Raw genomic sequence first — 18064 nt, forward strand, 5'->3', positions numbered from 1 at the left:
GGTGCTTCGCTCCCCGATTAGTTTTAATTGGCTTACCTCTGGTCATTGGGTTGGCAGGTTAGGGGCAGAAATTGGGTGGTGTTTAGCAACTGCGTGTTCTCCATTGGGCATCTTTGGGGATGATTGGCAGATTCTCTCCAAGGGCTCATGGTGCCTTTAAATCGATCTGAGCAATTGGAGAGAACCTGCCTTTGGGTCTCGCCCATTTCTATCCCCTTTCAGGGGTTGGATGGCAAGACCTCCCACATGCATTGTGGGGATCCAGGTGAAGGCGCGGCCTCTTCACCTGGATCAGCATGGAGCTACGCCCATATGTTGCCCCGGAAGTAATTTTTATGACGTCATTTCCGCCCCGGAAGTAATTTGGTTGACCTCTGCGGGTTCATGTCAGGTTGAATTAAATTAATGATAATTTAATTAATAAAAATGACCCAGTTTTAAATCCAGCTCTGTGTCCGCGTCGTTATTCCGCCTCTGCTGCAATATCCTTTCCAGAATCTTCCCAGCTATTGATGTCAGGTTGATAGGTCTGTAGTTTAATGGAACTTTTTTTTTTTAAGATGAGAACTACATCAGCTCTTTTCCAGGCATCAGGTAGTTCCATGGTGCTCTAGGAACTTTGAAAGATATAGTTCAGTGGTTCTGAGATCACATTTGCCAGTTTTGGTGATTTGAACTCATCTAAAGTGAATAGGTGGTCTTTCGTCTTTGTGTGTGTGTATGCATGTTGATTTGCATTTGTAATCAGCATTCTACAGTTTTGTTTTTTTATAGATCAGACTTGTTTTTTTCCTTTTGTGTAAACACAGATGCAAAAAATGAATTAAGCAGTTTTCCTTTCTCTTTGCTGCTTATCACCTTCCATGCCATTTTCTTCCCATTTATGAACCAATAATTTCCTTGACTTTTTCATTGGGATTTTTTTTTATGTTGAAAGAAGCTTTTTATTATTATTGTTATCATCATTATTGACTTTTGTCATGTTAGTTAATTTTGAGGTTTAGCCTTCCTGACTTCATCTGTAAAGGTTCAGTCTATTTGCTGATATTCTGCCTTAGCTTTGTGTTCCTCTTTCCACTTTTCATACTTGTCCTTTTTATTTTCAGTATATTAGAGTTCTTTGTGCAACCATGATGGTTTCTTTTGATTTCCCTTATTTTTTTTCTTCACTGGAATTGTACTAGGCTTTTATAATCTCACTTTAAGTTTCCCAATCTTCTTGAGTTGTTGATGATTCTCATTCATGGAATCCTTCTCAATCTTGCTTTAAATTTATTGAAATCCACTATCTTGAAATTCAAGAATTTAGTTGGACTTTTTTTCTATTGCTTGTGCTTGCATAATATTGGAATTCAACATTATGCAAGCATGAGCAATAGAAAAAAAGTTCAACTAAATTCTTGAATTTCAAGATAGTGGATTTCTAATATTCTATGCTCATTCATCCCTCCCCAGGTTCCTGTAACTTCAATGAATTTTATGAAATACAGATAGATAGATAGATAGATAGATAGATAGATAGATAGATAGATAGATAGATAGATAGATAGATAGACAGACAGACAGACAGACAGACAGACAGACAGACAGACAGACAGACAGACAGACAATAATAATTTATGATAATAATTTATTAGATTTGTATGCCGTCTCTCTCAGATAGATAGGTAGGTAGGTAGGTAGGTAGGTAGGTAGGTGGACTCAATTTCCCAGTTATTGGGTGAGCAATTGGATTGCATTTAACCTGTGCCTTGTATGTACCAGAAAATCCCTTTGACATTTAAAAAGGGAGCTGTTTCTGTCTTTCTGTTTATAAAAACTTTTGGGTTTTCCTTTTATCGTGTGGTGTTTGTCTTCCTGGACTAATTACCCTATATTTACGGGCGGTTGAAACATGCCAGCAGAATAGATAGATAGATAGATAGATAGATAGATAGATAGATAGATAGATAGGATAAACTATGCTTAATGGCATTTAGAGAGAGTGAGAATCTTGGTCTTGGAATAATAATATAATCATTCATAAGTGATATTTTAAGGCCAATTATCTTTTTTAAGACCAATGGAAGTCAATGTCAGAATTACTGGTTCAATCTTATGTTCTGATGAATTTTAATGAGTAATAGAAACAAATGTTGGTCTATTGTAGTTTATTTAAGTTTACACCATCATGTAGATACAATGTCAAAAGTAACATAAAGGTAATAAATGTGGCACAAAGAGATTTTCTAGATTTATATCAGAGATGGATTCCTCCTGGTTTGGCCTGGTTCACCCGAACTTGAATCAGTCTGCTGTTGACATCACAATGACATCACGGAACTGGTGATGCCACCTTCTTTTGCATTCTTTTTTGCGGGGGGGGGGGGGTATTTTTCCTGGGCTTTTTTCTTCTGTGCATGTGCAGAAACCAGGTTTGTGGTGCTGTTTATGTGTCACCATCTTGTTTTCGGCTTTTCTTTGGAGGAGGGGGATTTGGATTTTTAGCCAAATTTTTAGGTAGTGAACCAGCAGTGAGGTAAGTTAGAACCCACCCCTACTTTGTATGTATACTTTCTAGCTTATTTCTACTTTCTTTCCACCCCAAACATTCCCTTAGGGTTTATTATAATACAGTGATCCCCCGATTATCGCGAGGGTTCCGTTCCAAGACCCCTCGCAATAATCGATATCTCGCGATGTAGCGGCGCGGAAGTAAAAACACCATCTGCGCATGCGCGCCCCTTTTCCCATGGCCGCACATGCGCAGATGGTGGAGTTTGCGTGTGGGCGGTGGGGAAGACCCCTTCGGCCGCCCAACAGCTGATCTGCTCCGCAGCGAGGAGCCGAAGATGGGGTTTCCCCGTTACCCAGGCAACGGGGAAACCCCATCTTCGGCTCCTCGCTGCTGCCGCGCTGCGGAGCAGATCAGCTGTTGGGCGCCGCCCAGGCAAAGGGGAAACTCCAAGATTGCTTGCCGCTTGCCCGTTCACCCGCCCGCCCGGCTGCTCGCTTGCCGCTCGCTTGCCACGCGGCAGCAGCGAGGAGCCGAAGATGGGGTTTCCCCGCCGCCCAGGCAAAGGGGAAACCCCAAGATCGCTTGCCGCTTGCCCGTTCGCCCGCCCGGCTGCTCGCTTGCCGCTCGCTTGCAGCGCGGCAGCAGCGCGGAGCCGAAGTTGGGGTTTCCCCGTTGCCCAGGCAACAGGGAAACCCCATCTTCGGCTCCTCGCTGCTGCCGCGCTGCCGAGCAGATCAGCTGGTGGGCGGCCGAAGGAACCTTCCCTGGGTGCCGCCCGCCGCTCGAGAGCAAGAGGGGGAGAGATAGAGAAAGAGAGAGAAGGAAAGAAAGAGATGAGAGAGGGAGGAAGAGAGTGTGAGAGAGGAAGAAGCAAGATAGAGAAAGAGAGAGAGAAAGAAAGATGAGAAAGGAAGGGAGTGACGTCATCGGGTGGAAAAATCGCGATATAGCGATTCGCAATGATCGGGATCGCGAAACTCGGGGGATCACTGTATAGTGCAATTGTCTTTGGGTATGGTTTTCTTTCAATATTTAATACGATGATGAAAAATATAATTCAATTAAAAATATTACGAATTGCATACATTTTAATGACATTCCATTTGTTTCAAAATTTGATTGCCTGGCTTGTATTAATTCATTATAATTGCACAAGATTGCTTCAAGTAATCCTTGAGAATTTACTTTCATGTGTTTAATTCTTCATCTCTTCCATTTGAATATAGTGGATTTTGGTGTTAGTGCTCAACTGGACAGGACAGTTGGTAGAAGAAATACTTTTATTGGGACACCTTATTGGATGGCTCCAGAAGTTATTGCCTGTGATGAAAATCCAGATGCAACGTATGACTATCGAGTAAGAATTGCATTTCCTTTACTTCCATCCATTACTTTTGTAAACAAATGTCTTTATTTCATAAATAATCATTAAGGTTTTGTACGGAAAACATTATATTCCTTCTTTTGACTAAGGAAGTTTTCTCTTTAAATTGAAGAACAAGATAACCCAACATAACCTGGAAAAATAAATATTAGATCACACCTGATAATATCAAATATGTCAATGCTTCCTGTTTTAGATAATAAATGTAGCTCATTGTTTAGTATTTCTCTTGTCTTTTTGGACTTAAGGGCTACTATCAAGTGATTATTTCGTGCCTCTGTTATGTATTGAATATATATAGTTGTGTTAAGCCCAGCTAAAGTGAAACTAAACTTTAGATGACCCTAACTGTTAACTTCATCTATTTTGGAGGGAAATATAGAACATTTATATTTGGATGGGCTCTTTCTAGTATTATGACTGGTTAAGGCCCATGAGCACAGAGTATAAATTACCGGGACTTGCCTGTTGTTCTTCAGTTCAGTTCAGTTTGAGTCAATAAATGCTGTTGTATCTATGTTGGTGTGTTTTTGCCTGTTACAGCCCACTACACAATAGGGGTGAGGAAGGTGGGATGCTACAGAGGAGAGAATTGCTGCTAACCAAAAGACTGAAATCAGTGGGTGTCAGATCGGGCAAAGAGCCCTAGTGGGACCACACTCTCCACCCTGTCTGCCAGTAAAACACAATGAAGGCACAAATGCACCTAAGGGATCCATCTCCAGGACTCCTAAGTGCAGCCCAGCTCCAATCACAGCTGTACAGGCATTAACCAGCACCACAGGGGCCTTCTCAAAATGGCTAAACTGGGAAGGCTCAACAAGTTCGATATTACTCATCCGGAACAGTGGAGTTCATATCTCTCCTGAGTAGATACCTATCTCTGGCCTGAAGACCCTAAGGTGTTTGTGAACAAGCCACGCTTGATATTGAAAATTTGATAGCACAAAATTACACAATTTTCTTGGTGCCATTTTTCAAAATTGGTTTGCTCTTGCCTTGTTCTTAAGATTGAAATAAGCAACTGGACAAAAACAAGTCACTGGTTTCCATGTCTAGGGGCAGGGGTGGGCTACTGCCTGGACAGGGGGGAACGCAGTGGGGTAGCAAAAATGGAGCTCCACTCCAGAGTACCCAACTTGCACTGAAAGATGTACAAGGAAAATGCACAAGCCATGCCCACAGTGTGGTAGTAAAAAAATTTGGTAGCCCTTCACTGTCTAGGGGAGAATAAGAACTCACAGCCTGCCCATTTTTAGTTAAATGTTTTTAATCACCAGCCCTAACTATCTGGTATTAAGTGAACATGAAATCAATTTTAGGAGGAGGTTGTGGTTGTAAAGCTGAATCCTTTGGATTATTCAAACATTACATTTTAAAGACTGTCATGGATGGATTTCTTGTTTTTGAAACTGAGTTTACTTCTTCAAGACGATCTTTGAGAAACAAATTCTTCAATTACAGAAATATTTGAGCTTTATCATAGGAAACCAGTGAGGGGAAGATAACTCAGTATTTAATGTTTTCAATTCTAGAACAAAGTATTTCATCTTGAAATATTTCAGAACCTTGGAGAATATGATCTTACATCAGACTAAATATAATTTCTAAGTACATCTTTGTTCCCCAATGGGTAATTATTATTTGACTGTGCGTAAATGTGGGACAGAATAAGAGGGACAGAAGATGAATAATATTGGAAATATTAAGTAACAACTGTTTATAACTGAATGGTCTGTCATACAGCATAGGGTCAATATGGAGTTCATTGATATAAAATTGACTTCATTAGAAAGAATAAAAATGGGAATATTTTACTGTGATACCTGTTAGATTTCATAAAAGAACTATAATCTGAGATACAGTTATTTCCAGCTGTTCTTTATATCTGTGTTGACAGATAGTTTCTTTATTTTTTTAAGTCCTGAAAAACCAATAAGAATAAGTCTGATAGAAATTAAATTAATTATGACTGATGATTGCCAATTTTCCTTAATACTAGTTGCGTGTGATAGGAATTATAGTCCAGTATATTTCAGTGATACTAGTTTGACGAAAGCTGTGTGTAACCTGTTACAACTTTACATGTTTGTATTGACGTAAAGAAAAAAAGCTTCCTTCCTTCCTCCCCTCCCTCCCTCCTTCCCTCCCTCCATCCTTCATTGGGGTTAAGAGACTTTGGTTGTTTCAGATCTGATAAACATTTTTAAACTTTTTTTAAATAGAGTTCATGTTTTAGTAGATTTGCTACATACCATTGTAGGCTCCTGAGGAATAGCATATCCACATTCTTGAATCTTGTACTCTGAAATTTATTTTTACATTTAGTTTGAAATAGAACAAGCAACATATTGTCAAACATTTATGAGCTTTTTATAGTAGTGTTCTTGAGTGTTTTACAGTACACTTAATGTCCTAGTAGTTTAAATTTGCACAATTTTGCTTTCCTGTTGATGTAACGCCCATCAATTTGGTTTTGGTTTCGAAGTAATTGCATATCCAGAACATCAGAAAAAACATCTGCTAGAAAAATGTAGCCGAAAGATACAGAATTTACAGAAATGTTATATCCATGGTTGGAAAAGTGTTATTTTCCCTTTCAGATACATATGAAATCTATATTAAAATGTGTAAATACAAACGTTTGCATTACTTGTAAAAAAGAAAAGAAAAAAGAAATACAAACTTTGAAGTGGAAGAGATTTAAACTGCAAAGATGCTAGATATTGCCTTTCCTAAGTTACTTAATTTTTTTAAAATATATTTACATAGGTAATTAACATACTTATTTTTTCAGAATTTAAAAAACCCTGAAACTATTTAAAAACAGTGGAGTGGGGGTGTAATTACAAATTTCCTATATAATATATGAGCTATAATTGACTGAGAAGATAATGTGTTTATTGACATATGGTCTCCATTTGTAGAGTGATCTTTGGTCATGCGGCATTACGGCCATTGAGATGGCAGAAGGTGCTCCCCGTAAGTGATACACATATATTGTTTGTCTGATTTCAGAAATGTAACCTATTATTTGACTTACTCTAAATTATAATCTAATTTCCCTTGGAATATTTGAGAACACAATGATCTTTCCATTCTAAGGCAGCAAAAATATGAGGCACCATAAATAGAAACTTTTGGGTACTTGTAACGAAGTCTCATTTTGCAGTAATTGTGCTAAGCCAGTAGAAATCAAACAATAGACCAAACCCTGCAATACAGAATTATTGAATTGATATTGAATCCATGTAAAATTTCTGATGTATTTCATTCTTAGACAGTTAATATTATTACTCATTATAAGAAGAAGGCTGTGTTGTCTATGTAGGCAAAAGATGGGTAATCTGGTAGCACCTTTTCCAACTAACATATTTTATTTAAAAGCATGAACTTTCACTTCAGTTCAATCAAATGTATGGAATGTTTGGACTGATGTAGAATTTAAAATAAGTAAAGGGGAAGGGGTATGAGAGGATAGTTGGTTATACTGATATATGTTTCATGTGGAAGAGAGATTACAGTTACTTTATCAATTAACAATTTGTATGTGTGTGTGTGTGTGTGTGTATAAAGTACACATACATACAGTATATACATACATACATGCATACATACATAAAACTTTTCAGGCAATCTCACAAGGCTCAACTGCTCTCTCTCTGTTTCTCTTTATGTATGTATGTATGTATGTATGTATGTATGTATGTATGTATGTATGTATGTATGTATATTGTTCTGAGTTCGGGTTTTGCCCCGTGTAATATTTTGAGTGTCTATGTGACGGTTCGGTGAAATCACATTGGTTCATACATATAGCCGTGAAAGTCTACGAAAACATATATATACACACACACACACACACACACACACATGTAGATTGTTCTAAGTTCGGGTTTTACACACACACACGTACACAAAATCGCACACACACACACACACACACACACACACAGGCAGTTGAGACCTTGTGAGATTGCCTAAAATGTTTTATGTATATCAGTTCAACATTGCTTGATGACCAACATAGTTTGATGATCCCCTTCATCTGATGACAACAGTTTATGGCTTTGAATAAAATTTGTTAGTCAGAAAAGGTCCTATTAGGTTCCTGATTTTATGTTATTAGCAGACTTAATATTTAGTGCTTATAGAATGCCACAGAGCTTATTGCACATGGCAAATCCCTCATATACTGTTTTGCAAAGGAAATGAGTGTTTGGTTTCTAATTTCCAGGAGCTATATGAAGAGGTAATTGTTATACTTAGCTCTAAGGCATTTTATAGAACAGATGGTGCCTCTGAAATCATAGCACCTCTCTCAGCATAAAAGACAATTCTATCCTCTCTTTGATCTCCGGTTGTCAAGCCTATAATTTTTATAATCTTTTGTTCTTGTGATAATCCCATCATTGCTTAGTTTACAATGTAGATATAATTCAATAATATGACAGAGCTGAAAAGTCAACTATGTAACTTTTTAATTGTTTTTTAGCCCTTTGTGATATGCATCCAATGAGAGCCCTGTTTCTTATTCCCAGAAATCCTCCTCCACGGCTAAAGTCCAAGAAATGGTATGTGGTATTTGATGGTGTGGCTGCTTTTTCTCTGATTTTGCCATAGCAGTTTCATTCATAAGACAGAGATTTCTTGGCCTAAAAAGTAACTTAAGGGAATGTGATGGCTCAGCGGTTAGACCAGTAATAGTCCAAATTCGAGACCTGAATATCATGTGACAGTGTGAAGTTTCTCTTTACTTGTCCCAGCTCCTGCCCACTTAGAAGTTTGAAAGCATGAAAATGCGAGTAGCTAAATAGGTACCACTTCTGTGGGGAGATAACAATATTCATAAGCCTTGGCATATAGTCCTTCTGGCAATATGTCTACTGAAATGTCCTCAGACATTGTTCAGCTAAGAAAAAAATGGAGATGATCACCGCCTCATAGAGTCAGACACAATTAGACAGGGGAAACCTCTACCTTTGTAAAAAGCAATCTACAGAAAGATAAAGATTTCTGTTCTGGTGAATCTGAATCTGGTGAATATGAGTTGAAAGGTTGATAACATTGTAGTCAAGCACTCTAGCTTAATGCAAAAAATGGCAATCCTTAATGTTACACTGCTCTTTAACCCAAGAATTCTGTTTCATTAGTAAGCAAGCACTATTTGCAGTAACCATCATATAGTAATGCCTTTATAGACAAGTACAGCTAGTCGTCAACTTACAACAGTTCATTTTGTGATTCTTCAAAGTTACAACAGCACTGAAAAAAGTGACTTATGTCTGTTTTTCACATTACGGCCGTTATATAATCATGTGATCAAAATTCAATTTGACAACTGACTCATATTTATGATAGTCACAGTGTCCCAGATTCAACGGGGAAGACAGATTCACTTAAAAATAATGTTATTAACTTAATTACAATAATTCATTTAACAACTGTGGCAAGAAAGATCATAAACAGTGAAATAAATCACTTAATGTTTCATTTAGTAACAAAAATTTTGGATTCAATTATCATGTCAAGGACTGTTTGTACTTATTTAGAATGAGTTGTAAAATAACATAGTATAATGTAGACACAATAAAAACAATACAGATGGACTAATACAATATTTATTTTGACAGAGGGCTGATTTTTCCAATAGTTGGAAGATAATTTCATTTGGTGCATTGTATTGCTTGAGCACATTCTGGTATTTAGCCTGTGTAATTTTTAAGTTCAGCCTGATTAGAGAAATGGCAACTCTTAACGTGTACATATGTACACGTGTACAAACACACATGACTATTTTATTCACAAAGTTAATTCACTCTGTAATGGTGTCACAGATACTTTTTAAAACCATGCTCAATTAGATTGATACTGACTCAAGGGAGATCCAGTTCTGTTAATTTGTCTGTTCTTCCACAAATATTCTTTTTCTTCAGTAATATGAAAAATGCCTTTTCAAGGACTTGTCAAAAGACATGGCTTTCAACATAATTAAGATTACCTTCTCTCGAGACCTTAACATTCACATTTTGTTTGTTTGTAGATTAGACGCAAATTAAGAATCATAGAATCATAGAGTTGGAAGGGACTTCCAGGGTCATTGGGTCCAACCCATCCCAGAAAGATGACTGTCCAGTCTCTGTTTAAGTCCCGGCATGTGGACTGTAGTGTTGGTTGTTCTAAAATTTGTAAAAGCTATATATAAATATAGTATTTAGCATATACAGGATTCTTAATTGATAAATCCACACTTTCTCAAATAATTAACATATATGATTTTTGTTTTGCTCAGGTCAAAGAAGTTCTTTAGTTTTATAGAAGGCTGTTTAGTAAAAAATTATATGCAACGACCTTCTACAGAGCAGTTGTTAAAACATCCATTTATACGTGATCAACCCAATGAAAGACAAGTTAGAATCCAGCTTAAAGATCATATAGACAGAACCAGGAAGAAGAGAGGAGAGAAAGGTATGTTTTATTTTTGAAAGTACAACCACATTTCTCTATACATTGAATTTAAGACTATGCTAATTATATGCTGAAATTCAACAATAAATACAGCAGTTCATTTATAACATAGATGGGAACAAAAGGGAGACGGAAAGGAAATCAGAAAAAATTAAGCCAAAACTGCAAATGTGAACTCAGCAAACAGTACAATGGATACTATATAGTAAACTAATTACATATACTATCAAAGATAAACTGTGTCTATGGAAACTGCATACAATGTAACGATTGTTGTGATTTCTGATAAGTGGTTTTTCCACCCAGACTCACTTCTAGCACTCTGACAGACTACTTTGGAAACAGAAAAGGAATTGTGAAAACTATTTGGCGTGGATGTTTTCTGTTTATATAGAGGGTAGGAAAAACTAACACTTTGCAGAAGAAGATCCTAGTTTTCAATACCCTGTGTCATGTGATCAAGAGTTGTCTTGCTTGTTGTAATATTTAAATAATAATAATAATAATTAAAAAACAGAGTTGGAAGGGACGTTGGAGGTCTTCTAGTCTAACCCCCTGATTAGGCAGGAAACCCTGTACTACTTCAGACAAATGGTTATCCAATCTCTTCTTTAAAACTTCCAGTATTGGAGCATTCACAAGCTGTTCCACTGATTAATTGTTCTAACTGTCAGAAAATTTCTCCTTAGCTCTAAGTTACTTCTCTCCTTGTTTAGTTTCCAACCATTGCTTTGGAGAAATATGGGCCAGTATAAAATTTTAATATTTAAATAAGGGCAAGTATGCAGACTATTCTCTTGATGTAGACTAGTCTATGTGAACTATGCAGATGAACCTGAAAAGAAGCACTTCCATGTAATGACATAGAAGGGTGATGTCTTCTTAAATTTTAACTTTAATAGTTGCCTAAATAACTTGGTGTGGGTTTCTGAGCCTTTTCTCTAAAGTTCATAAAGAAACCATACCAAAGCACTTTTTCACGTGAATTCTATAGATTTAAACTTATATTATTACTGAAAGCTTTTGTGTACAAAAAATTTTTTTCATGGAATTTGCTTGCATAGATTTATTGCCATAACTATTTATTTCCAATTTCTGTCAGATGAAACAGAATATGAATATAGTGGAAGTGAAGAAGAGGAGGAGGAAGTGCCTGAACAAGAAGGAGAACCAAGGTATTGTAATCATGGTATTGAGCTAATGAGAACCAGATCATGACTATCTCTGTGAATGAGATGTATGGTATCTAAATTTGATGTGTGTAAAATGTGCACTTCTGATGCTTTGCAAACCAGTAAGAAAGGTAAGTAGAACCCACCCCTGGCATAAATCACTATGTATTATAGTTGAAGAGCTTTTTAGCATTGTTGTAGCCTCTTAAAAATAGAAATTAGAACAATGCTTTTCTAAAGTAGTTCATAGAATGGCAATAATACTATTTAAGGTCTTCAATATCTATAATGCAATCTTTTCTAAAAGAATACAAGGAGCCATTAATTAACGATTGATTGTTTTATAACTAGTCAATGTTACAGTGGCCATAGAATGAATATTTTGTGGTTATTGTAATTGGTCCTCCTCATGTGAACATATATCATGCAGGTCACCATTATGATAGGTAGTGTGTTGTGTATCACATGATCACAATTAAGGATGCTTTTTACTGGTTCATCACAGAGGTGGGTTCCTCCTGGTCCAGACCAGTTGCCCCGAACTGGGAACAAACCGCTGGTGATGTCACGATGACATCACAGAACCGAATTGGTCAATGCCGGTCCGAGGAGGCCACCATCTTTTTTCAAATTGCTTTTTATTTGTTTTTTAAATTTTGGGGGAAAATTTTTCTGCCTTTTTTCTTTTGCACATGTGCAGAAGCCAAGTTTCCAACACTGTGCATGTGTCAATGTCTTATTTTTGTCTTTTTTTGGGGGAGAGGGAGGGTGTTTCTGATATTTTGCCACTTTTGCTTGCAAGAGGAAGCAAACCGATAAGTTAGAACCCACCTTGGTTCATTCAAATGCTCATTCAAATGAATGGGTTTGTTGACAAATATCATGTTTGCTTAACAACTGCTGTGAAAAGCGCTGAAAAATTATTTGGATGCTTCAACTTAATGGTCATTATGTGGCCTATAATTCTGGGCTCAATTATGTCGAGGACTAAATAAATTTTGATTGCTCAGTAGGAAGATCTTGACTGTTCAAATCTTGGATATGTCTTGAGAACTTAACTTGAGATACAAAACACAGAGTTGCCCAGTACCATATAATCAATAAAGGTAGTCCTTGACTTACAACAGTTTGTTTAGTGTATTTAAAATTACAACGGCACTGAAAAATGTGACCAATGACTGTTTTTACCCATGTAGGACTGCTACAACATCCCAATGGTGTAAGATGTTTGGCAGCTGGTTCATATTTATGACAGTTGCAGTGTCCTGGGATAATATGATCAGCTTTTGTGAACTTTTCTGACAAGCAAAGTCAATGGGGAAGCCAGATTCACTTAACAACAATGTTACTAACTTAACTGCAGTGATTCACCTAACAACTGTGGCAAGAAATGTCATAAAATGCAATAAAACTCACTTAACTGCGTCTCTTAGCAATAGAAAATTTGGTCTCAATTGTGGTTGTAATTTGAGGACTACCTACATTTGTTAAATATTAAAATTCAGGCATTTTTCTGTAATCCCTTTCTAAGTTTTGAAATACCCAAATTTCTAAACAAAAATGAGGCTTTGTTTTCATTTGGTTTAACTCTCTTGTATTTTTCTACCATGCTTCCAACAGCACAACTGTACTTCTAGTGTTTGTAAGGAAAACACGGAAGAAGTACAAATAAGAAAGTTTCCAACCTTTGTTTAGCTATTTGCTTAGACTTAACCTTTTTCTTTTTCCATGCAGTTCTATTGTTAATGTGCCTGGAGAATCTACCCTGAGACGTGACTTCCTGAGATTGCAGCAGGAAAACAAGGAGCGTTCTGAGGCTCTTCGGAGGCAACAGCTGCTACAGGAACAGCAGCTCCGTGAGCAGGAGGAATACAAGCGGCAGCTGCTGGCAGAGAGACAAAAGCGCATTGAACAGCAGAAAGAGCAAAGGAGGAGACTAGAAGAGGTAGAAATGGGTCAAGGTTGAAAAGGCACAGGTTTTTTTTATTGCCTTTTGTTCAAGAGCCAAAGGATTGAATTTAGAATCTATTAAATGACTGCACGAAGACGTCAGAATTTATCACTCAGTGCCAGAATTCTTCAATGGAGCAATAGTGTTTTGGTATTAGAAACCTCAATTCCCATGAGGATTGGCTTGCTTTTTAATAGTGAATCCTTCCTGCAGAATTGGATTTAAGTGCGAAGGTATGGGAAGGATAGGAATGAAAAAAATGGTTTGATGATTTTATGATATCATATAGGCTGTAGATTGGGTACTATATGAGCTAATAAAATTAGTCATGTAATAACAATAAACCCAGGTTTTTTTAAAAAAAAAATCCCTGTAATTGCAGCTGAATTATTCATTTAAAAAAACTTTAAAAAAAAATCTTTATTTTATATATATATATATATATATATATATATATATATATATAATTTATACACACACACACACACACACACACACATATATACACAAATAAAGAAAAAGTAATGTTTTTGCAGTCTACTATTTGCCAAATTACTTTCTTAAATGATTTGCAATTTCCATTTTCTGGCTTCGTAGTCTTGCATAAATAGGCTGAAAACAAACAAACAATACTGTCCCATTGTTTTCCCATCCACTGTTGCCAATGTTGCTACACAGTTGTTATTGCACTAAATACTACAGGAGCAAACTGAAATATACATTTGATTAATTAATACATGCAGCTGATACTGCTGGTTAGAATTTTTAATCTGAATACTTAAAACATTTGAATATGCCCTTATTTTTAAACTGAAGATTAAAGATCTGATACTATTTTGGTCCATTTGAAGTATCACAGTCTCAGTCTTAATAAATCCATGTTTATTTTAAGAAGGATCCATCTTGGTCCTTCAGCACCAGGTATAAGTAGAGAAATACACCCATTATTTAAAACATAATTTTTAGTGACTGCAGAGTTTATTTAAAGTTTGCATCCCCATAAAATGGTGCTTTATAGATGTATAAATACTGCTATAAAATATATCTAGATTTACTTACCAGCATATCTGGATTTTAATGCCATAGAATTATTGTATTTTTCTTGCTTCATCTATAATAGAAGAACATAAATCTATAAATAGAATACTTTCTGTAGTATGTACATTATTCCAGTGATATCTGCATTACACTGATTTCATGGTCAGCCTTCAGTCTTTATATGCATTTTGAAACAATGAATACCATAGGTTCTCAACCTTTTCTTCATTATGAAGCCCCTTTAAAAACTTTTTGTAGCCATGGAACACCAACACTTAACTCAAGATTTACATCATAACAGTGTTCACAGACCCCCTGGGACAACATTGCAGCCTCCCTCAGGGGTCCGCAGACCACAGGTTGAGAACCATTGCAATAAGTCTTTTTAGGTAGAACAAGTACAATCTTGACACTACGTTATCAACAATAAAGAGAAATGATGTTGCAGTTTATTGAGCCCAACTTATGTTTGGCTCCTGTATTAGGTGGACTAACAAAGATTTTACAGGTTATGAAAACTAATAATAACTTACATGATTGATATAGCAGCTCTTAAAAAAATATTGTTTAAGGAATCAAGTTACATGTAACTTCTTTACCTCTGGATATTCGATTTACCTAAAATAGATCATTCAGAAGAAGAGTTTCATGCTTAACTGCCAAAACTGTAAACTAAGCTTGGGATAGTGTAACAGAGAAACAGAATATTATATTGCTGAAATTTTCTGCTTGCACATCATTGTCTTAACTATAGCATACTGTTATTTCTTTGTTATCCAATGTAAGCGCAGACTCTACAAACAGGACCACACTACATGGGTGTAGTGTAGTGACTATCTTCAAACTTCTTTCTCAGAATTTATTTTCTGAGCAATAATTATATATATAATATTAAAAATAATGAACCTTCTAGTGTTAAATGTGTAGGGTTTCCTGCCTAAGCAGGGGGTTGGAGTAGAAGACCTCCAAGGTCCCTTCCAACTCTGTTGTTGTTGCTGTTGTTGTTGTTGTTGTTGTTTTTGTTGTTGTTGTTATTATTATTATTATCATTATTATTATTATTATTATTATTAAATTTATTTAAGAGAAAGGTCATGAATAGGAAACGGGGGGGGAGGGATAAAGGCATTTGAGGTTTGCCTCCTTAAATACCTTTTTGCATTGCGTAACCGTGCTTTGTAAAACACTGTACAATGGAATCATAAACAATTTTGTTAATGAAAAATAAATTATGGCCCTTTTTTTCTATGCATCGTTAGTTACCTTTATGATTCAAGAGTATTTGCATGAGATTTTCCATTTGATGTTGTAGGAATATAGCAGATACATTTCATGCATTAAATACTTAATAAGGATCTTATGCTGTTGTTAGTTGTGAAGTCATGTCTGACCCATTGTGACCCCATAGATAATGTTCGTCCAGGCGTTCCTGTTCTCTACCATTCTCTGGAGTCCATTTAAGTTCACACCTATTGCTTCAGTGACTCCATCCAGCCATCTCCTTCTCTTTTGTCTCCTTCTTCTTTTGCCTTCAATCTTTTCTTCTCCAGTGAGTCCTTCCTTCTTATTAGGGGGCCAAAGTATTTGAGTTTCATCTTCAATATCTGGCCTTCTAAAGAGCAGTCAGAGATGATCTCCTCTAGGACTGCCTTGTTTGGTCACCTTGCAGTCCAAGGGACTCGCGGGAGTTTTCTCCAACAGCATAGTTCAAAGGCCTCAATTCTTTGGCTCTCAGCCTTTCTTCCTTTCTTTTTTTTGGATGGGTGGGTAGGTGTATAAAGTTTTTTATTCTTTTTCCACACCTTACGGAGATTCAAATTCACATACCTCAAATTAAAATAAAATACAATATAATATCAATAGCCAAATTCTTAATCAAAATGTCCTAATTATTTATCCATTTTATTCTGGTACACATCATTCATCTTGTACTACCTCCATTTCAGATTTTATCATCCGGATTTCAGAAATTATTTTTCATTTGAATTCAAAATGCTATTAGCTATCCAAATTTCTCTTGGCTGTTTGCTTTTATCTACTAAAACTATGCCGTCGTGCTTCAATCCATTTCTTGTATTCTTACTTAACTCATTCCTGCTTTTTAAACCCTCATTTTATCGTAGCTGCCCTTAACAAAAACAAAACTCCAAATTTACTTCTCTTTATATCACAGGAATAATAATAATAATAATAATAATAATAATAATAATAATAATAATTTATTAGATTTGTATGCCGTCCCTCTATGAAGACTCGGGACAGCTCACAACAATAATTAAAAAAACAATATTATAGCGAAACAAATCTAATATTAAAAAAGAAGCATATAAAACCCTATCATATTTAAAAACCAAACAACACATACATACCAAACATAAAATATAAAAAGCCTGGGGGAAAGGTGTCTCAACTGCCCCATGCCTGGCGGTACAGGTGGGTCTTGAGTAGTTTACGAAAGACAAGGAGGGTGGGGGCAGTTCTAATCTCTGGGGGGAGTTGATTCCAGAGGGCCGCCACAGAGAAGGCTCTTCCCCTGGGGCCCGCCAAATGACATTGTTTAGCCGATGGGACCCGGAGAAGGCCAACAGTCTCAAAATGGGTGAACAGTGTGGTCGGGCGGTAGGAAAGGCAAGTAGGATGCTTGGCTGCATAGCTAGGGGTATAACAAGCAGGAAGAGGGAGATTGTGATCCCCTTATATAGAGCGCTGGTGAGACCACATTTGGAGTACTGTGTTCAGTTCTGGAGACCTCACCTACAAAAAGATATTGACAAAATTGAACGGGTACAAGAATGGTGGAAGGTCTTAAGCATAAAACGTATCAGGAAAGACTGAATGAACTCAATCTGTATAGTCTGGAAGACAGAAGGAAAAGGGGGGACATGATCGAAACATTTAAATATGTTAAAGGGTTAAATAGGGTTCAGGAGGGAAGTGTTTTTAACAGGAAAGTGAACACAAGAACAAGGGGACACAATCTGAAGTTAGTTGGGGGAAAGATCAAAGGCAACATGAGAAAATATTATTTTACTGAAAGAGTAGTAGATCCTTGGAACAAACTTCCAGCAGACGTGGTTGGGAAATCCACAGTAACTGAATTTAAACATGCCTGGGATAAACATATATCCATCCTAAGATAAAATACAGGAAATAGTAAAAGGGCAGACTAGATGGACCAAGAGGTCTTTTTCTGCCGTCAGTCTTCTATGTTTCTATGTTTCTATGTTTCTAACTCTGTGGGACCTTATCTGTCGTTGGGATTCGTGCGGTAGCAGGCGGTTCCGGAGGTATTCTGGTCCAATGCCATGTAGGACTTTAAAGGTCATAACCAACACTTTGAATTGTGACCGGAAATTGATCAGCAGCCAATGCAGGAAGGAAAGAAAAAAGAACACTCCCCCCCCCAATCACTTCATACCTTAGTCTGATTATAATATTATCGCTCAGCCTTTCTTATGGTCCAACTTTCTCAGCCATACATTGCCACTGGGAAAACCATAGCCTTGACTATATGCACTTGTGTTGGCAGGGTGATGTCTCTGCTTTTTAGTATA

The 18064-nt window shown here is 36.8% G+C and overlaps 2 protein-coding genes across 5 annotated transcripts in view; both read left to right on the forward strand.

The window, feature by feature from the left end:
• Positions 1-18064, forward strand: part of LOC139166873 (complement factor H-like) — a 1233958-nt gene that overhangs the window by 444408 nt on the left and 771486 nt on the right. The window lies entirely within an intron of this gene.
• The window catches only part of MAP4K4 (mitogen-activated protein kinase kinase kinase kinase 4), a 159257-nt gene that overhangs the window by 95348 nt on the left and 45845 nt on the right, over positions 1-18064 (forward strand). For all 4 annotated transcript variants that reach the window (XM_070751036.1, XM_070751037.1, XM_070751038.1 and 1 more), the window contains exons 7-12: positions 3724-3854; positions 6809-6863; positions 8377-8455; positions 10174-10349; positions 11452-11524; positions 13256-13466. In XM_070751036.1, coding sequence (XP_070607137.1) covers positions 3724-3854; positions 6809-6863; positions 8377-8455; positions 10174-10349; positions 11452-11524; positions 13256-13466 — 725 coding nt within the window. The remainder of the gene's footprint in view (positions 1-3723; positions 3855-6808; positions 6864-8376; positions 8456-10173; positions 10350-11451; positions 11525-13255; positions 13467-18064) is intronic.

This window comes from Erythrolamprus reginae, chromosome 4, assembly GCF_031021105.1.
Source record: "Erythrolamprus reginae isolate rEryReg1 chromosome 4, rEryReg1.hap1, whole genome shotgun sequence".
In the NCBI taxonomy this organism is placed as follows: Eukaryota; Metazoa; Chordata; class Lepidosauria; order Squamata; family Dipsadidae; genus Erythrolamprus; species Erythrolamprus reginae.